The sequence below is a fragment of the Hylobates moloch genome, unplaced genomic scaffold (genome assembly GCF_009828535.3).
Source record: "Hylobates moloch isolate HMO894 unplaced genomic scaffold, HMol_V3 SCAFFOLD_8, whole genome shotgun sequence".
Lineage (NCBI taxonomy): Eukaryota > Metazoa > Chordata > Mammalia > Primates > Hylobatidae > Hylobates > Hylobates moloch.
The window spans coordinates 50,967,353-50,988,765 of NW_026652283.1; the positions used below are offsets into that span (position 1 = coordinate 50,967,353).

Genomic DNA, 21,413 nt, shown 5'->3' on the forward strand with positions numbered 1-21,413 from the left:
TTCCGGGATCTCAGACTACCAGGCTCCCAGATGGGGTTTACCTATTCCCAGAAGCCTTTCTGACAGCCCAGACTGGGGACCTCCTCTGGGTTCCCACAGCTCCTGGAACTCTTCTAGCACCACCCTGAAATTGGTGGCCCCAACCCACTCCAGCTTGGAAGTTTTGGGTCAAAGGTAGAGGCTGATGATCTGGTGTTTAAAGACAACAATGAATGGATGAGTCAAAGCTAACCTGCTCTCCATAAGGCAAAGGTACTTAAGTAGTACTTAAATCAAATGCTGGTCTGCCAGAAATGCATGGTGGGAAAAATATTTGCTTTGGAGATAGACAGGCTCAATCACGGGTCATGGATATGTCATATAGTAGTTATGAGACTTTGGGCAAATGACTTAACTGCTCTAAGCCTCAGTTTATCAATGTATGAAACAGGTATGGTATGATCCACCTCATAGGGTAGTTTTGGAGTTCATTCATTCATGTAACACTTATTGTCTGTGCCCTGTGTCAGGTCCTGGGAAGATGGACCTGTCAGGGTCCAGAGAGGGAGACTTGTGTACAGGTAATCACAATAATGTGATAACTGCTCTGCTAGGGGCAAAGAAAGGGACTAGAAGAGGACTTTGACTTGTCCTGGGGGTTGGGGAGCCTTCCTGGAGAAATAGTGAAGTATAGTGCTAGCCTGAACTCTGGAGCCAAACTGCCTGTGCTTGAATCCTGGATCCTTCGTTTACTAGCTTTGTGAATGTAGGCAAATTACCTCTTGTGCCTCAGCTTGCTCACAAATAAGGTGAGGATAATAGCTCCTACTTTATACGGTTGTTGTGAGGAGTAAACGAGTTAAAACAAATAAATCTCATAGTGACCGGCATACAATAAACATGATATAAGTGTTCACTATATTATCAATAGGTACTTATCAAGCACCTATGCAGGGTCAGACCTGTGATGAGGATAAGACAAGTCAGATTGACCCTACTCTCATGGAGTTTAGACCTTACGCAAAATCAAAGTACAAATTGCCTCTTATCTAAGGAGAGTTTAAGAGAAGAGCAGCGAACTGAGGAAGGAACTCAGGGGCTGCTGACGTTTAATAGGCAGGCAGAAAACCCTACATAAGAGACAGAGAAGGATCTTTCAGAGGGGTGAGAGGAAAATGAGGGCAGTACAGTATCCTAGAAAGCAAGGGGGGTGGGAGTGTGTGAGGATTTTTATTATACTCTACTCTCTGTGGGTTAGAAGTTCCAACACTGAAGCATCTCAGGAACGGGGACCTCATCAAATGAGGGAAAAGAGCAAGCATGAGCTTTGGGCACAGATCCAGAGTAGAAGCGCAGCTCCTCTCCCTACTACCTGTGTCTCTGAGACAAGTGACACAATCTCTCTGAATGTTTTCTTAGCTGTAAAGTAAGGATAATAATAGTACCAACATCACAGAATAATTCTGAGAATGGCATGGGAGGACAGAGTATATTAAGGCCCTAGCATTGGTGCTGGGCTTACCTAGGTACTCAAAACCAATTCCTTTACTCTTTTTCTTTCCTCAGCAGCTCCAGTTGGTTTTGCTTCAGCTCCAATTAATTAACAGTTCAGTAACCATTGGGTGTGTGACTGTTATGTGCCAGACCCTGGGCTGACTCTGGAAATAAACAGATGATTAAGATCTGGTCTCTGCCCTCTCAATGTTCCCACGAGTTGGATGCTAGAGATGGAAGTGGACATCTAATTAGTACATGGATGCCATTATTTATTTCTATAAATTCAGTTAATAAATCCAAACTTACTGTGTGCTTATTATGTACTAGCCATTTTACTAGGCTTCAGGAATATGAAGTGACTCAGGCCCTTTGCGGGGGTCCCAGTCTGGGGGTTAGGGGAGAAAGAGTATGCAAGCTGAGAGTTACAGTTCAGAGTGATCCAGTGCTATGAAAAGGGCAGCAAGAAGTCTGAAGACTCACAGCACTCCTGTGTCTAACCCGAGGAGTGTGAGGAGGGTGTGGCAATGGTCAAGAAAGCATCTTGAAGGAAGTGAAGTATAAACTGAAAGTGAAGGATGGATGGATGGTAGGAGTCTATTAGGGCAGAGGACACAGTGTGCAAGGCCAGAGATGACAGAGAACTGGCACTTTCAGGAAACTGCAGGTAGCTCAGGGTGTGTGTTGAGGGCATGGCTGGAGATACAGATGGGGAGGGAGGTAGGGGCCAGATGACAAGAGTTTTAAATCCAAGCCAAGAGTTTAGATTTTATTTGGAGGGCAACAGGAAGCCTTTGAGAGGATCAAAGCAGGGTGTGACACAGTGAAGCAGGTGTTTTAGAAAGCTCTTTTTGGCAGTTGTGTGGTGACCAGTCTATAATAGAAGGGACTGGAGAAAGGGAGATCAATTAGGGTGCAGTTCTTTTTTTTGTTTTGTTTTTTTTTGTTTTTTAAGATGGAGTTTCACTCTTGTTACCCAGGCTGGAGTGCAATGGCATGATCTCAGCTCACCGCAACCTCCGCCTCCCGGGTTCAAGCGACTCTTCTGCTTCAGCCTCCTGAGTAGCTGGGATTTGAGGCATGCACCATCATGCCCAGCTAATTTTGTATTTTCAGTAAAGACGGGGTTTCTCCATGTTGGTCAGGCTGGTCTTGAACTCCCGATCTCAGACGATCCACTTGCCTTGGCCTCCCAAAGTGCTGGGATTACAGGCATGAGCCACCGCGCCGGCCTAGGGTGTAGTTTTATAACTCAAGTGACAGACAATAAGGTCTGAAGGGAAGAAAAGGTAGTGGGATGAAGGTTGAAGGAGCAGAGAATGGATTTTGAAGATGTCAAATAAGTAGAATATACAGGATCCTTCTTAAATCACTGCATGCACTTAAAAGGTGTTGCTTAAATTCTAGCTCCTGACACATTTCTATATAACAGTAGCACTAAGAACCGTTTGAAGAATGAGTATTTTGGAGAGCTGAGTTTACTATAAAAATATGACTCTACCCCTCTTAGCATCCACCAATACTTTAAAAATGTTATTATTATTGCCATTATTAATTGCAACGCCTTAGGCTGGGTATGGTGGTTCACTCCTGTAATCCCAACACTGGTAGGCTGAGGCGGGAGGACTGCTTGAGCCTAGAAGTTCAAGACCAGCCTGAGCAACAGAGCAAGACCTTGTCTTTACAGAAAAAAAAAAAAAAAAAAAAAATGCCTTAGTCACATATGATACTTTCCTTGAAGACACCGTATTGTCATAAACACAGCAGGCGTTTTTGAGTCAAAGGTCTTGGTCCAAAACTCTGCTCTGTTCTTTACAAGCTGTTGAACTCAGGCAAATCATCTCACCTCTTTGAGCCTGTTCCCTCTTCAAAATAGGGCCAAGACCACCATCTCACAGAGTTATTGTGAGGTTACACGAGGAAAGAGGTCTGTAATGCTCCGAGCACAGTATCGGGCACACTGTAAGTGCTCAGCAAGTTCGTTCTCCTCCTTCTCTCTTCACATCATGTTCTAGGCTTTTCTGTAGACACCCGGAACACAGTGACATTGTGCAGGGCTCTCTGACCCTTCTCTGATGGGTCCTAGAGCAGTGCTCCTGGACTTCCTGTGTCTACTTTTCACATTTTCTGTGTCCTCGCCCATAAACAGACACTTCTCACTGCTGCCATCACCCACTCTCCCTTCCTATGATAATCCCATCAGTTTACAGAACTGGTAATAGCTTCCTAACTGCTCCACATTAATTCACTTAATCTTCATAAAACCTTATCAACCAGGTGCTGTTATTTTCAATTTATAGTTAAAAAGCTGAGGCACAGGAATGTGAATGCGAAATGACTTCTTAAGGACACGTTGCTAGTAAGTGGAGGAGTGGCTCAGACTCAGGCGACATGGTTCCAGAGGCTGTGTTCTTAACCACACATCATACCACCTCTGAGAGCCAAGAACCCCAACTAACAGACAGTGTACAAAGAGTTTATAGACTGAAGACTGGAGATCATGTCTCTTTTATTAACACTTTCTTTCAAAATGCAGCAGTGAGGAGCTGTATGGCCAGTTGGGGTTAAGTGTCACCTTCCAAAGCAGATTATTTGAGACAAGGACAAAATACTAAATGCAGAGATATTCAAGGCAAGAAAGTCTCTTGATTGTATTTCATCCTCTGGAGGTTTCTTTTAGATAAAAATATGGCTTGATAAAAAGAATGGACAGATTCTTCTCCCCAAATAGAATGATGTAAATGGTGATTCTTAAAATTTTTTTATCAATAGGTCCCACTGAGAATCTCATGAATACAGATTCCCTTTCCAGGAAAATACATGTTTAACTTTTTTTTTTTAGAGATGAGGTCTTACTCTGATGCCTAGGCCAGAGTAGCAGTTGCACTATTATGGCTCACTGTAGCCTTGAACTCCTGGGCTCAAGTGACCACTCTGCCTCAGCCTCTACAGTAGCTGGGACTACAGGCAAGGACCAGTATGCCTGGCTAATTAAAAAGTTTTATTATTTATTTATTTTTTAGAGACAGGGTCTTGGTATGTGGTCAGGGCTGGTCTTGAACTCCTGGCCTCAAGCAATCCTCCTGCCTTTGCCTCCCAAAGTGACGTTTAACTTTTTATGTACAACTGTAGAGGATTCCAAGATCTGTTCTTGAATATAAAATTTAGAGATTCTTGGCCGGGCACGGTGGCTCACGCCTGTAATCCTGGCACTTTGGGAGGCCGAGGTGGGCGGATTACCTGAGGTCAGGAGTTCTAGACCAGCCTGGTCAACATGGTGAAACCCTGTCTCTACTAAAAATACAAAAATTAGCTGGCCATGGTGGCACATGCCTGTAATCCCAGCTACTCGAGAGGCTGAGGCAGGAGAATTGCTTGAGCCCAGGAGATGGAGGTTGCAGTGAGCCAAGATCGTGCCACTGCACTCCAGCCTGAGCGACAGAGCAAGACTCTGTCTCAAAAAAAAAAAAAAAAAAAAAAAATTAGAGATTCTTTATAGACAAGCAGTGGAAAATTAGAGTTAGCACTTTAAGTCCTGACTCTTCTACTGACATGCTGTGTGATTTTAGGCAAGCCACTATCCTCTGAGCCCCTTGTGCAGAAATGAATCATCATCTCTGCCCTGCTTCCCTCATAGTGGTAGACTATTATGATGAGTGTGAAAGGTGTGGTCAATTGCAAAGTGCTATCAGAATGTTGTAAGGACACTGAGGTTCAGAGAGGTTACTTACCTTAAGGTTACACAGCTACTAAGTGGCAGAAGAGAGGTTCAACTTGGAAGACACTGAAGTCTCTGGAATGTGTGTGTATGTGGCTGTGGTTATATGTATGTGAAGATCTCTCTTCCTCTAAGAATGTTAAAAAGGATCAAAAGAGAAAATACAGGTGAAAGGGTTACACAGACTATAATGTGCAATGCCTATATGAGTTACTCCTGGACTGAACTAAAGACTCCAAGTCCCATCCACCTGTGGGCACCCAGGATTGGATGGCTAAGGGATAGAGAAGGATGGGTAGAAATGTGTCAATCAGTGATGCTGTTGTGGAGAGAATTAAGACCCTCTCCCACATCCAAATGAAAAGTCTATACTTTGGGGGAAATTCGCCAGAACTCTCCACCTCTTAAAAACCTATTCCACTGACCACACACTTAGATGTTATTATGTGACTAATATGTTTCTAATGTAAGCAGCCAGTAAAATCTATAAAAGCCTAAATCTTACTCTCTTATGTTAAAAAGATAGATTCCATAAAAGATGCTCTCGTTCAACGTTGATTCTGGATGCTTACAATTCAGAGATGAACATCTGTGTGTGCTATAAAACTAGTAGTGCCAGAGAATGGCAACATCCCAAACCAGAAACCTCCAAAAAAATCCCTGCACCTTCTTAAAGGCAATGGGAAATTGGCAACACTTCCTTTAACTTTCAAACTAATGCTGCAACTGCACATCCAGCAGTCCAAGAACACAAGGGAGTAAACTGGAATGGGGAAGGACAGAGTCCTGGAGCTTCACTGTCAATAGTTGGGCATAAGAATGCCGAGCAAATATTCAGATTGATTCACTTACTGGGCCTGGAGGCTGGGATATAAAGCCCAAGGAAGCCTAATGGTAGGAGGAAGAACTGCAGAGGACACTGCTATTTCTGCGGTGATAGGAAGTCATTTTAATGCTCTGCTTGTATGAAAAGGTATAAAATTGCTTTGGCCTTTTGTCTGAAGCTTAGTAGACCATCATGTCCTGAGTGAACAGTGACAATTAGCTGAGGCCTTTCCCAGTTATGAGTCCTAGAGCATAGGAAATCATGGGGCTGAGTAGGCCAGAAGAACTTTCCAAGGCAGGTTGAAAAAGGTTGTGTCAACTTCACACACATTCAAGTAGCATTTAATAACTTCCATGAAATTGGCTTTAGAGTATAGTCTATATTGTTGTAATACAGAAGTGAAGGTGAGTGGGAGGGAACAATATAATGAAGAAACCCAAGTCAGATGGAACAGGTTAAACATGAAGATGAATTCAGAGTACCTTCCCTCAAGCCCCATCCACACCCCTGCTGCTGTTCCTGAGTATGACCTGAGTTCAGGGCTGCAGCTTCTTCACAGCAGCTACAGAGCAAGGTCTACGTAGAAAAAAAAGAGGTGGTGCCCTGGTGCATCTGTAGCACTGGAAATGACTATCTCGTAGAGCCATTAGATTAGGAAGACAGGAATAGAGCTGGAGAGAAGTGTTCAGTTTGAACTCCCCTGAACACCCCCCCGAAGGGAGACCCATGGGTCTCTCGGCCTCCCTAGAGAGACCCCTGGTGCCAGAGAAAGCCCATACCTAGGCAGATGTAGCACTAGTCTATGCTAGATAGTAATCTGGAGAGGTCCCTGGTTGGAGCATCAGAGAAGACACAAGGTGTAATTTTCCTAGCCAACATCCACTTCTGGGCAGAAGGAAAATGAGCAGGCCTATCTCCAGCTTTGGTTAGAGTCTTCTGAGAACCCCTTGGCCGAGGCTGGGGAACAAACCCAGCACTTGAACTCTTTTTTGGACAAGTACAAAATGTTAAAATCAGCATCCTAACCCCTAGGATAAAACCCACAGGTGACATAAAAACAGATATGGAGAAATATTTCAAGACTAAAAATAAATCACTGGCTGTGAAGGTATAAACGGTGTTCCCATGATCTAAACCCCAAAACCCAAATCTGTAGATTAAGAAAAATCCACACTTACTAAATCAAATCAAAAATTATTATATGCAGGTTTCAGGCAACACATGTCTTCTGAGTTGAGTCCCCAAGTTTGCTCTCTTCAACATATGAAGTCTGATTTTTCAGCCACAGAATGAGATTCCTTTCATTTGAGTCCAATATCAAATACTAAAACATTAAAAGAATAAAATAGTAGAGTAAGTTCCTTATTACAGGAGAGTCCATGGGGCTGCTGATCAGATTTTGTTGATAGACAAGGTGCTTAAACACCAAGTGACAAGGTCCAAATGTGTGAGGGAGTAGAGAGAGAGAAAGCAAGCAAGAGAGAATTGTGTTCAGTTTACACTGATGGACTAGCAACTTGGGGGCTGGTATCTGTGAGGTTCTAACTGCCCAAATGCAAACCTAACAGTAGCCTCTTGCCACTGGGCCAGATACTGAAGTTTTGGTACTGGCCTCTCTGCACGTGATCTCAACATTCACACTGTGTGCTTGAACAGTTTCCCTATGCTGCAGTGGAACAGCAAATACCTCCTAGGTAGGATCTGGAGACCCAAGGCAGCAGCAGTAAATAAATATCTTGCATATATGTCAAATTCAGTCCTCAAACAAAACCTTCCATCTTAGTAAAGCCATCAGAAAGTACTAACAAAAATGGTATACTTTTTTCCTACAATGTTTAATCTCCATGCCGACAATGTCTCATTTGACTTTTTTTCCCTCTGCCCCTTAAAATTAGGTGATGAAGTAGAAATTCAGTCATGAAAATAAAGAGACATATATCAAATATACAGCATCCTGGTGTCACAGAACAGACAGAACTGTCCTAGACACTGTGGGGAAAAGATGGGCACTGGAGAGGTAAAAATTCTATTTAGTGATCACTCACACTTGAACAATGCATTCGTCATTGAAGGAGGGTGAAGTACAGGGGGTAGGGGAGGGTGGCAGAGTTGTAATTCTCTGTAATAAGGGTTGGGAATATATACTCATGGATGGGAAATCTTAAGTAGCTATATTTATTATTACTTTTTCCAGCAATTTTGCAAGAGGCAGAAGTGTGACACTGAATTGAGTGAGACGAGCGTGTGGGTGGGTTGGCGAGGAGCCCTTCTCCTGACGCAGGCTGCTGGCTTGTCAAGGAATGGCTGGTTCCACCGCTGGGCCGTGTTTACTCTTTTGCTTCAAGGAAAAGGGTTTCTTGAGGGAACAACTTTACCTCCAATAATGATTTATTTGGGTCCAGTTGAGTTACCTAAAAAGATGAAGAACACATATTCAAAAGAGTGAAACAAGCACTATATTCTCTACATGGCCTTCATTTTATCTATGCACACTGATTCTGAAACTATGCACTGGCATGAAGAGTCTCACAGTATCTTAGTTGATCTTCAAAATAACCTGCAAGGCAGGTGTTATTCTCATTTTACAAGTGAGGAAACCAGGGCTCAGGAAAATCAAATCTCGTAGTTGAGTTTGGGGGAGGTACCTTTCCTGCACAGCTCCGCCTGGCCGGCAGAACAGGGGGCCCTTGGGAAAGGTGCTGGTTAACAACTGACTGGCATTCCTAGGGACCTCTGCTTGGTTAGCCCCTAATAGAGGGGAGGGACTTTTCTGCTTGGTGGGACTACAGCTAAGCCTTTGGGGCTGATCTTCCTCTTAGAACTACATTATAAACTGTAGAATGGCCATTCCACCATGCCCAATGATGAATATCTCCCCTGGTGAGGGGAGGCATATCATATCCTTGTTGATGGTATATTTAGTTCGGAAAAAAAAGAGTCAATGTCATAATAAAACTTTATATCTTAAAAATTAAAAAAATCATAATTTTGTAATATGAACTATTGAAAGTCAAGCTAGACAAAATCTTGGCTCAGTGGGATACGTTAATCATACAGGGATCCTAAATTAGGTTTATGCCCTCCTAGGCAAGGGGTAGGGATGGGACATGAAGGTCTTCTGAATCTGCGAGTGAGAGAAGAAACAAAACTTTCCTGTTTATCAAAAGAGGTCATAATGTTTAAAAGTTGAGTAATATTGGTTTAGTGGAAAGGACACAGGCTTTGGAATTAGAAAGACTCTAGTTTAAATTACAGCTGTGTCGGCTATCAGCTTTGTGGCTTTGGAGTTAGTATCAACATTGCAGGACTCATTGTGAGAATTAAATGAGAAAAAATATATAATTAGCAAAGTGTCTTGCCCAGAACAGGTGTTCCATAATGGCTGCTGTGTGTGAGAGCAACTGTAAAGATGGTGGACACACAGATAAATGGGCAACTCCAAGTGTGTGATGAGAGGGCAAGCAATCTCTAGTCAGGCTGAGGCTGCTGCTCTGCTGCTCTGGGCCTGACTGCAGCACCTGAGGCAGGCAATCTTATCTTCTGCTTAACTCAAGCTGCTCCTAATAAGATGGTTCTGGTGTCTTCTTCCATGGAGGGGTGGGGGATATGGGGAAGCGGAGGCCCTGGGGGCCAAGGCCAAGTATCAAAGGCATGCTGGCAAGGGGAAGGGGAAACTATCTTCAGCTGTATCTAGATGGAAACCTGGTATGCTCAGGAGGGTCATTAAAAAGACACATCCGCCCCTGGAATCCTCTCTGCTTATAAGGAACTCAGAGCAAAGCACACTGTATTTGTATCTCTTGGGTTGTGGGCAGATGGACAGGCAAGGAGTGGGAAGGGCCTAGCCTGCTGTCTATCTTCCAATGCACTGAGGGGCAAGCTGCTGGCAAATGTTTACCCACTTCCCCAATTAACGTACAATACTCATTGGCTTCTGTCAACAAACAGAGCTACACTGCTTCTGCTTCTCATTCGTTGGCATTTTCTGCCCAGCTGTTTCTGATATTGTTCTTAATTAATATGCCAGAGCTCTTCCAGCATCTTCTACTTTGTTATTTGTGGCTTGTAAATATGATGTTTGCTGGGAGAAACCATCATTGTAATAGTGTGCTAGGAAGCAAAAGAGGGTGGGAAGCTGAAGTATCGGGCCTGAGTTGCACCATGCTGGGGTTGTCATATGCAAGATTAGAGAGGTTCATAAACCACACCCAGTTTTCATATGAGAAAGTTGCGTCCAAGAAAAGTGGCTTTCTTTGGTCACTTTGAGTGGGAGAGCTGGAATTTGAGAAAGAGGAAACTAAAATTTCTTGAATGCCTACTATATGCCAGACAACATATCCATACAACAACTATGCAAGACAGTGGAGATGATTAAATTGAAGCTCAAAGTGGTTACCACTTGTTTACAGCCATATGGTTAATAAGTGTCTATACAGCACAGAGGTTAAAAAGAGTGAAGCAAACCTAGAGTCAAATCCTAGGTCTGTCACTTCCTACCAATAAGACCTTGAAGAAATTATATAACCTGAGAGCTAGTTTTCTCACCTGTAAAATGGGAATCATAGTTTCTCCTTCATAGGTTGTTGTGATGATAGTTAAATGGAATAATGTTGGTGCAGCCTCTGGTACAGTGTCTGAGCCAATGAGTACTCAGTAGGGTTGTAGCCATTACTGACTGGGTAGGGGCCCTGATCTTTCTAACTTCAAAGCTGCAGCTCTTTCACCAAAACCTCCTGGAACCCTGATCTATACTAGGCTATCTTTCTGGTTTCTTCCCCACTGCCCAGCAAGAGTGCCCCCCTTTTCCTGATCAGGTAATGCCTCCATCTCTGGAGACCCCCGTCTAGTCTACAGCCTCGGTGAGGCTGTGTCACCATTGGATTCCTTTGAAGCAAACACGGCTGGGCTGACTGCTCCCTCTGGTGCCCTAAAAATAAAATCAAGCAATTTTTTTTTCTTTGAAGGTCATTTTAGGTAAGAATTTCAAAGTAAGCAAGGACAATCTCTATTTCCATTCTCATTTGCCTGGCTTGGACAAACCAATTGAGAGAAACCTAGGGGGATGTAGGACATCATGTTTCTCCCCAGCAAGATGGTGGCCATGCTGTGAAACTGTCCTGCAGTGCTCTGGGCCCCGTTCAAGAAGGACATGGAGCATGCCAGGCGGGACCTCCTGCTTAGGGAAGAGCCTAAAAACTATGTTCTCCGAGAGACAGCTAAAGAATGGGAGATACCTCCCTGGAGAGGGGGCACTGAGAAGTGGTGGCGTTGATGTTGCTATACGGGTAGGGAGGGGGGCTGTCAGCCCTCTTTGAATATCTGAAGGGCTGATAAGTAGAAGACAGAGAAGATGTGTTCTGTGCAGCTCTGGTGGATACATCTAGGGCTGGTGAAATAAAATGACAGGGAAGCAGAACCCAGCTAGTCAGAAACAACTTTTTACAGACAGACAGCAGCTGCCGATGTGGCTACTACTGCTCCTCTTATCTTTCTCCCTCCTCTCTCTGTTCTTTATTTTCTTGTTCTTCAGTCATCATCATAGCAGCAACTATCATTTATTGAGTGCCTACTATGTAGCTGGGAACCATGCTAAGTACTTTATATACTTTTCATAGAGTACCTTAACTAGTCCTCACAACAGCTCAGTGAAATAGGTATGATTCTTTCCATTTTATGGATGAAGATACCATAGGTTATCTTGCCCAAGGCTGCAGACAGAATAAGGTTTCATACTCAGGTGTGACTCTAAAGCTGATAATATGAATGATTCTGACTAACATGTCAACAGGCTGCCTTGGGGAAATGGAGGGGTAGGGAGGGTGGGATGGGGCAACTCTCTGCTGTTCCCAGAAGCACTCAAATAGGGGCTTACTTGCAGATGATGACTATAATAGCTAATGTTTATTGAGCATTTACTTTGTGCCAGGTATATTCCAAGCACTTCAATATAAAAGGTAGGTTATCTGAGGTAGGGACAATTATATTAATTTTATTTTATTTCAATAGTTTTTGGGGAACAGGTGGTTTTTGGTTACATGGGTTCATTCTTTAATGGTAATTTCTAAGACTTTGGTGCACCCGTCACCCAGGCACTGTATATTGTACCCAATGTATAGTGTTTTATCCCTCATCCCCTGCAACCTTCCCGCTGAGTTCCCAAAGTCCATTATATCATTTTTATGCCTTTGCATTGAAGTAAGGACAATTATTATCCCCATTAAGCCATAAAGCCAATGGAGAAATTGAGCCCTGGAGCAGATTAAGTAACTTGCCCAAGGTCTCAGAGCTATTAAGGGCAGAGCCAGGCTGTGAATCAAGGCAGTCTAGATTTGGAACCCGCTACATTATATTGTCAGAGGAATTGCTGAGAGTAGTTTCCACATAGAGAAAGAAGTTGGATGAGATGATCCTGAAGTTGTTTCTAACTAAGCTTCCGGGATATAAGATCTTCACTTTAAGAATGGCAATAGGTCAAAGGTCAGGAAAAAAGTCCTGAAATGTTTATAAAATATGAATACAAAAACCCAATCTGAGCTTGTGTTGTGCCATTTACTTGGGACTTTACTGAATTATTGACTCTCTAAATCAACAAAGAAGCCCACCTTTTGGGACTCCTTGGGGGAGAAGGGTCATTCTCAGATAAGAGGTATGGCTTGACTTTGTCTGTGGTTAGAAAAGGAAAGTCAACCATCTTGACATTTTCTTCACTGTACTTAGAAAACCTGAATGGATATATTTTCTCATTAGCTTACTTATTTAGCAAATTGGCTTTGTGAAGCATGTTTATGTAACAAAAATGGGACAGGTGTTCTTTGCCAAACAGAGCTATTCCTTTCTAGATCAATTTTCTTAGCAGACTGAAATTTCATATACTGTTTCTATTACTTCCCTGGGCTTCGGTTCCTTTTCTAAAAAGCCTATCACTGCTGTTGAGAAAAATGTGAATCCAGGTGACAGATTCTCATCCTAGGCCACACTGCGAATCCTGGAATGTTTGGGGTTGGGGGGAAGCTCCTTAAATGCCAAATTATCTAACCCCTTCATTTCATAGAAGGGCGATCTGAGGCTTAGAGAGGTCAAGTGACTTAGCCGAGGTCACACGGTTGAATAGGAGCAGATGCAGCACTGCATATGCAATACCCACAGTTTCTGACTTCTGTTTTGGGGCTCTTTCTAGTCACATCATTCTGCCTCTCACTTTTTAGTACCTGAGCATAAACTACAGGATGAGTATCACTAATGTAAAAATCCAAAATATTTCAAAATCCAAAACTTTTTGAGTGCTGACATGATGCTCAAAACAAATGCTCTTTGGAGCATTTCAGATTTTGGATGTTCTGATCTGGGATGCTCAACCAGTAGGTAAATGTTCCAAACTCTGAAAAAATCCAAAATCCAAAACATTTCTGGTCCCATGCACTTCAGATAAGGGATACTCAACCTGTACTATTAGGTTGGGAGCGACCTGAGGGCAGGAGGTGAGTAATACTAAAAAGAATAGCAGCAGCAATACTTGCAAAGCTCTTCATAGTTTGTAACATATTTACACAAACATTAACTCACAATCATGTGAGGAAGTTAGATCTTTTACATTTAATATTTCTGAGGTAATGCTTTTATTTTGAAATTGAATAAAAGAAAGTCTGGATCTAATATTTTACTTTTAGAAAAAATGTTAGGTTGGATTTTTTTCTTCTTTTTCTTTTTAATGTTCCTAATGCATTTAACAGTTTATGGGGGAAATGCATTGCAGTAGTACTTGGAAATCAGCCCCACTCTGTAGGTGAGGAAACAAGACCCAGAGACTGGATTTGTCTACGAGCACATAGGTAAGTGGTAGAGGCAGAACCAGAACCCAGGCCTTCCGCTGGTTCCCTAATAATTTTCATAGTAACTCCCCACCTCTTACAAGTAGCCTAAAAGGGTTCTCTCTCATTCCATGAGTTACAGGCTTCAGGTTCAATATGTGGAACTGGAAAACAATAAACCAACAGAAGCTTCTCAAAACATATTCCTGTTTTTTTTTTGTTTGTTTTTTTTGTTTGTTTGTTTGTTTTTTTTTGAGATGGAGTCTCGCTCTGTCGCCCAGGCTGGAGTGCAGGGGCATGATCTCGGCTCACTGCAAGCTCCGCCTCCCGGGTTCATGCCATTCTCCTGCCTCAGCCTCCAGAGTAGCTAGGACTACAGGCGCCCACCACCACGCCCGGCTGATTTTTTGTATTTTTAGTAGAGATGGGGTTTCGCCGTGTTAGCCAGGATGGTCTCGATCTCCTGACCTAGTGACCCGCCCGCCTCGGCCTCCCAAAGTGCTGGGATTACAGGTGTGAGCCACCGCGCCCGGCCTATTCCTGCTTTTAAAGTAAAATTTGCATTTGAGAAAGTTCCAGCATCTTAAAGGCAGAAAAGCTCTCGTTACCAAATTTTGTCTAGTATTTGTTTGCTTGCCTCTGGTGACCAATAACCTTCATTCTCTAGACTGTGTGCTGATAGCACTGTGAGTTGAGGGGACCCTGCATCGCCTGACTCTCAGGAGCAACCCTTTGCCACGCTGGCAGAAAATCTGTAAGTCTCTTTGAGTCCACACAGAGATCAAACTCCAGAACCTCATCCATTCTCGTCTTACCTCTTACACCAATGTCAAGGACAAGCAGGTCTCATCCTCTACATTAGACACAGACAGAGCAAAATAAGTTTCTCCAAGCTTTAGGAAATCCACCCCTTCAGTTATGGACTATGTACTCCAGAAAACGCTCTCCTCTCTGAATTCCTCTGTGCTGACTGCCAAGGCTGTACATTATCTAATGTTATCAGGATATAAAGCACCAGACTATATGGGTTCCAGTCCTGACTCTAGCAGGATGACTTTGGACGAGTCACTTTTCTTGTCTAGGCTTTAATTTTTGCATTTTTAGAAGTCTGAGGGCGAGTCAATGGAGTAAACTGGATTGCAGTTAAGCTCTGGAAATACAATACAAACACTTAAATTCAAATCTCTTAGCAGAGCCAGTAAGATGCTTACTTGTGCTCTAGTTCCCTTCTCCACTGGGTGAAAGGTTATTATAGGGGTTGAAATAGCCATCAAGGGCCTGACACATGGAAGCTATTATGATTCAGTGCCTTCTTTATGTGTAAATAGATGTTGTCTGTGTGGTCTGAGTTCCCCAGTGGCTGGAACTGTTGAAGTGTGATCCCAGGGAGGGATACCTGGGTTGGATTCCCATTGCTATAACCTCCTAGCTGTCTGATGACCCTGGGCAAATTCAATGTTTATTTATAAAATTGAGACTTTTTTTTGCCTCCCAGAGTTGTCGTGAGGAGTCAATAATATAAAACTTACAACTCTTGTTGGGGAAGTATTTATTTCACATTTATGTATCCACATGGAGTGACTTCTGGATGTATTCCCCATCTCCCACACAGGGGTGAGAACAAACTTATTTGCCTGGTGAATTTGGGAGAAGGATCTGAGCTCAGCCCCTTCCTTTTCCTTTTCTGGAACCAACCTGCTCTCATGTTACAAGGTACGAGGGCCTGCAGTGTCCAGCTATACCATGGACTGAGTGGACAAGTCTGTTTAATTTACAGGCAAATAATACATCAGCAAGGCTCTTGGCTGCCTAATCTCAAATCACAATCTCTGATCAACTTTTTTGGTAACAAAGGAGGTGATATTTTTATCCCCACCTGAGTGCTATGTCTGTCTTTCAAATGGTCTTATATCTTTCAATTAGTCTTGAACTAGTTAAGTGAAAGGGTATTATTTAATGACTCCTAAAATCCCAAAAACCTCAGAGCACTAAGCAAGTACTTAACAATTAGGTTTTGATGTAACATGATACAAGGGTCACAGCCTTTTTTTTTTTTTTTCCAAAGTCTGTTTGGTCTTGATTAAAAGATGGGAAAATCAACTAGTCAGGGCATAAATAAATTTTAAAATACATTTCCCATCTGTAACATAAAGCCACAACAAAGATTATTCTTAAAGAGATGCTTCTTTAAAGCCAAGCTATTTGAACACAAAATGAATGTGCTACTAAATTTCCTTCTGAAGAATGCATACATAATAATATTATTTTACAGTTCTCAAAACACTTTCACATATATTATCTAAACCTTAAAGCTATCCTAAGATTGGATTCATTTATCTTCATTTTTACAGATGAGAACACTAAAGCTCAAATAGGGACATTTCTTATGCACAGTCGTACAACCAGAAATTGTCGGGGCTCAGACTTGAACACAGGTCCTCTCCTTTCAAATACTAAGCTCTTTGTACTCTGAGGCATATTTATGGGCGGCATATGTAAGTTCCCAGATTATAGTGAAGCTGACTATATTTGCTTTTGATTTTGTTCAAAATTAGCATTTACTTTGAACTTGGGGGAACAACTTTTTCTTTTTTTTCTTTTTTTTTTTTTGAGACAGAGTCTCACTCTGTCGCCAGGCTGGAGTGCAGTAGCACGATCTTGGCTCACTGCTACCTCCGCCTCCTGGGTTCAAGTGATTCTCCTACCTCAGCCTCCCAAGTAGTTGGGACTATAGGCATGCGCCACCATGCCCAGCTAATTTTTGTATTTTTGGTAGAGACAAGTTTTCACCATGTTGGCCAGGATGGTCTCGATCTCTTGACCTCGTGATCTGCCCGCCTCGGCCTCCCAAAGTGGTGGGATTATAGGCATGAGCCACCGTGCCCGGCCTAACTAATCTTTTTAGTATGCTATGAGTAACCTATTCTATTAGTTACTCTATTAGGAAAACATGCTATTAAATATCAGAAGCTTAATAAGTAATTATTAACATCATCCCTATAAAAAGTTACCATGGCTGGGTGTGGTGGCTCATGCCTGTAATCCCAGCACTTTGGGAGGCTGAGGCAGGCAGATCACTTGAGGTCAGGAGTTCGAGACCAGCCTGGCCACCATGGTCAAATACTGTCTCTACTAAAAATACAAAAATTAGCTGGGCGTGGTGGTGCACACTGTAATCCCAGCTACTCAGGAGGCTGAGACAAGAGAATTGCTTGAACCTGGGAGGCAGAGATTGCAGTGAACCACAGCTGTGCCACTGTACTCCAGCCTGGGTGACAGAGCAAGACTCCATCTCAAAAAAAAAAAAAAAGCTACCATTCATTTAGTGTTAGGTGCTAGGCACTAGGCTAGTTGTTCTATATATTATCTAATTAAATGGTCACAACAATTCTATGAGATAAGTACTCCTATTATTTCAATTTTACAGATGAATTCTCTGAGGTCAAAAACGGTTCAGAGACTTGCTCAAGATTACATAGCTAGGAAAGAGAAGGCCAGAATTGTACCCTGGTTTGTGAGCTTCCAGCCTATATCCAATCATTACCCTTCACTGCCTCTCAACTTCTGACCTACTTCTAAACGGAGGACAGTTAACATGACTAACTGGCTTTCTGTTGGGCATAAAAAATGCTGCACTCTGCTGCTATGTCATGGCTCATGTCCCTAACGGGCTTTGTTGTTCCACACAGGAACTCAAGCTGTCTTTTGTTACTGTCAACTTAGTCCTAACAACTAATCGTCTATTTTCTTTAAACACCTTTTGATGAGCTAGGAATCCCTAAAGAAAGCAGTTATACCCACAAAGTATCAGAGGGGGAACTTAGGGGAATTGCTGGGCATATGCTGAGTCAGGGTATAAAAAAATCTTTGGTAATAATAAAGTCCTTTGCAACATAAGGGATTACGATTATTAATAATAATTATTATAAACAACTATGACAACAATGCCAATTGTAGCTCTTAGCAATTTCTTCTCTACCTTTGCCATACACCCCAAAATGAAAATTCCAATCTGGAAGGGTCCCACTATGAGACTACTCTGTGGTTTATCTCAGCTTCCTATGCAGTTGCTAGGCCAGTCTGTCTCACTGGACCACAGGAAAGAAGTGGCACTGGGGTGAGGGCTTCCAGGAAACAGTGACAGATGCTCCTCTTTTCATTACTGAACTGTGACAGATCAACTAGGGTGCTAGAGAGTGAGACTGGGTGGGCATCTGTGGCTGCAAAGCATAGGTGTCAAGGACATTTTCTTTCTTTGATGACTTTTTTAAGGTGGGAAAGAGAATGAAAGAAAAATTAAAGGAAGAACAAAGGGAGAAAAGACTAAAGTAAGAGAGGAATAGAAATTGTGTCTTGCAGGCTGCCCTGTTTGTTCTGTTTTATTAAATTATAATAATGGTAACAAGAGCTAACATTTATTGGGAGCTTACTAGGTGCTAACTGTGCTAAGTGCTGTATAAGCACTACTGCAACTCTATGAGGGAGGTATATTACCTCCACTTTAAAAATGAGGACAAGAGGCTCAGCGAGATTATATAATCTGCCTAAGAATGCACAGGCAGGAAGTGGCAGAGCAAGGATTTAAACCTAGGTCTGACTTCAAAGTCTGTGTTCTTAACCACCACACTAGATTATTTTAGTATTGTAGTCATGTACTAGACTATTTATTCTAAGTCCCTTGCTTGGGAGGACTCTACCCTTCGTGTAACTGAAATGCATATTTCCCCCATAACAGAGTGTATTACCTTAGGCATTTGGGTGAAATTTAGTCATTCAATTATGACAGAGCTAGTAATTGTTAGAGCTAGATGGGTCTTTAGAGGTCATCTCTGTAGCATATGGGGACAGAAAAGCCCAGTGAGTGGAAAGAACTTACCCAAGTTTATTCAGCATTCATGGCAAATCTGGATTCTTCATTCCTAGCCTGTGCCTTTAGATGGACTGTTGAAGACACCAACTCTAAGGTATTATAATGTTAAAATGGTCTCAAACTTGGCACACTGTCAGGGACACCCTGGGCACCAAACAAGAGCTGTAACCTTCTCCTTGCAGTGGCATCCTTGATGGTGGCTTTGGTCACTATACTATTAAATGACAATATAAGTGGGGAAGGCCCAGAGAGGATTCTATTACGAATGGAATGGGGAGGAAAACACCTTCTTAGTCTAAAAACAGGAGATGATCCAAGTCTTCAGAATGAGAATAAAGAACATAAAATGAATATAAAAAGAACAAGAACAGGCATGTTTCCCCATCCTGGAAAGTCCTGGAATCTGGAAGACATAATTTCAAGTAAATAAAAGAAAGTCCCGCTTTACAGAACAATTTGCAAGCTCATTGCCCCTGAAAGCATAAACTGGACACAGGCAAATTCATGAGTAAAGATTCTGTAGTGTGGCAAGACAAACCTAATGCAGATGAGCCCCAGCAGTGCGCCCAGCTTGCAGGTATGCTACGATACTGATTCTTCTCAACTCTTGGGGCAGCCAGGAACCTCAGAGCTGGGTTGCTTCTGACTCTGAGCAGCCTAGTATGGTTCTCCAGTAAGACACACAAACACCATTTTCAACGTGTCTGGTGACTTGAAAAAGGCTGGGAATCACTGAGTTAGGGGACATGCCTCACTTTCCGAGGCCAGTACCATGGAAGAAGCCAGGACCTTGTATAAGAGGTTGGTCCATAATGCTAACCACTGTGTTTGGAACAAGACATTAAGAGACAAATGAAAGGGGAGACACCTGTTTTCTGGTTAGATTTAGAACTGTTAATTCAGCTTAAAAGCCTTCTGAGAGATCCTGATTATTGTCAGCCTCAGAGTTTCACTAGTAGGCATGGATTAAGTGCTAATTAGGGAGGCAGTAAAAAAAAGCACTGGTGGCTTTTAAATCCTAGCACTGCATGTGTGCTCTTGAGTAAGTCATTTAACCTCTTACCATGAGATAAGATCCAAATTTCTCATCTGTAAGTTGGTGACAACATCACCCAACACCACATGGTCTCTTAATAGACCACATCCTTCTGGGTCTATCTCCTTCACACTTCCACTCGTGAGAGTCGAACAAAATGTCTGATCCTGTCCTGCTCCTCTCAAAGTTCTTAAATGACTCCTTGCCAAAACAGGACAGTCCCCTTTTGCTTTGGCCTCACTTTCCCAGTTTGTACATGGTAGTGTTTCTGAGAAGGCTCCCAGCAGACCTTCAATGAAAGACGTGGCTGGAAAGACAGTCTGGACATAGATCGGTAAGAGCTCAAATACCTTATTAGGTATCATTTAAACTTCTGAAAAAATCTTTTCTCCTTGGCTTCAGAGAGATCTGGAGTGGTGGGCTACATGTGCTTCTCAGGTCGAGTGGGCTAGGGAGAAAGTGAGCATTTTGAATGAATTTTAATATCCAAGCAGGGCCATGCGAGCTGGTGTGTGTATTGCTCTGCACGCAAACACCACTCAAGAGCTGGGGCTTTGAACAGGAGTTAAAAGAGTTTAGTCCCTAACGACATACAAAAGACTTGCCGGTGTGATTTATTCTGATGTATTTACTTATCCAATTACCAAAACAGCAGGAGATCATTAAATTTTCTAGTTACCAGATGCAGCACGTTCAATATCTTAAATGTTACCAAGGCTCTCTCTGAGCTATTTTGATAGTACATTTCATCTACCCAAAAGCTTATAAAACTGGAAGGCAAGAATCATGAACAGAGCAGGTGTTTTCTTTGAAGGCTGGTCCAGCAGCGGCCTGTACAATACCAAACCTATACCCCAAATTCCTAAACTCCTGGGCTTAAGCAAAAGTACCATGATGAGAAAGAAAAGTATTTAGGAAGAGAGGATGCTAGGAAAGTGGTACTTGAAGGTGGCTGGAGATATGCATTTTACCTGGCCAGCCTTTTCTTCATGCTTATTCCCTATCAGTTTAGTTGCCATATCCACAAAGGGTCAGGGCTCAGAACTGGGGAGGGGAGTCAGAGAACAAGCATCATTTGGGGAACTGCAAACCTGCCTCCTGACCCTAGCATACTGCTCTGATTACCTGTGTGCTCTAGGACAAGTCACTTTTTGTCCTCTGAGATTCCTTGTCTGTTAAACAAGGATGTTGGTATCTGTCTGGTGTATCACCTTATGGACCTGCTATGAGCATCATCACAGCTTATCACAGTAACGACATTTTAGAAGTGGCAAAATATTTTCTCTCAAAAGATACATCAAATAAGGGAAATCTGGGTCTAAATTTTTGAACAGGTGGTAGGGGCTTGGCCCCAACATTGCTTACTATGCTGATCTCTAAATATTATCCTCTCATAGACCCTATGTGCCAGACAATTAGAGCAGTTTGCTATTCCTCAAATATGTCTTGTGCTTTTCCTCCCTGAACCTTTGCTGTGTTGTTTCCTCCACCTAGACTGTCCTCTCTCTCCAGTTCTACCTGTCCCAACCTATATGTCCTTCAAGGCTCAGCTCAGATGCTACTTTCTCCATAAAATCAGGCCTGAGTGACAGAGCCTAAATTAATCTTTCTCCTATTCCTATAACAGAGTTAATCATAGCTGGAATCATTCCCTAGGCCATAGGCTCATGGAACACAGTGAC

At 42.6% G+C, this 21,413-nt stretch overlaps 1 protein-coding gene and 1 long non-coding RNA gene across 8 annotated transcripts in view; one reads left to right on the forward strand and one right to left on the reverse strand.

The window, feature by feature from the left end:
* LOC131384111 (uncharacterized) overlaps window positions 1–21,413 on the forward strand; it is a 48,173-nt gene that overhangs the window by 9,391 nt on the left and 17,369 nt on the right. The window contains exon 3 of one of the 4 annotated variants that reach the window (XR_009214641.1): window positions 7,913–8,034. The exons of 2 other annotated variants lie outside the window; for them this stretch is intronic. This is a non-coding gene — a long non-coding RNA (uncharacterized LOC131384111). Of the gene's footprint in view, window positions 1–7,912; window positions 8,035–15,437; window positions 15,539–21,413 lie in introns of all 4 variants that reach the window. One more of the 4 variants, XR_009214643.1, reaches the window with a different exon arrangement.
* The window catches only part of FAF1 (Fas associated factor 1), a 523,525-nt gene continuing 504,108 nt past the window's right edge, over window positions 1,997–21,413 (reverse strand). For 2 of the 4 annotated variants that reach the window (XM_032160807.2, XM_058443288.1), the window contains exon 19: window positions 8,170–8,428. In XM_032160807.2, coding sequence (XP_032016698.1) covers window positions 8,345–8,428 — 84 coding nt within the window. In that variant the 3' untranslated portion in view covers window positions 8,170–8,344. Of the gene's footprint in view, window positions 2,747–5,204; window positions 5,322–6,022; window positions 7,342–8,169; window positions 8,429–21,413 lie in introns of those variants that run through there. The other 2 variants (XR_009214639.1, XR_009214638.1) reach the window with 2 other exon arrangements.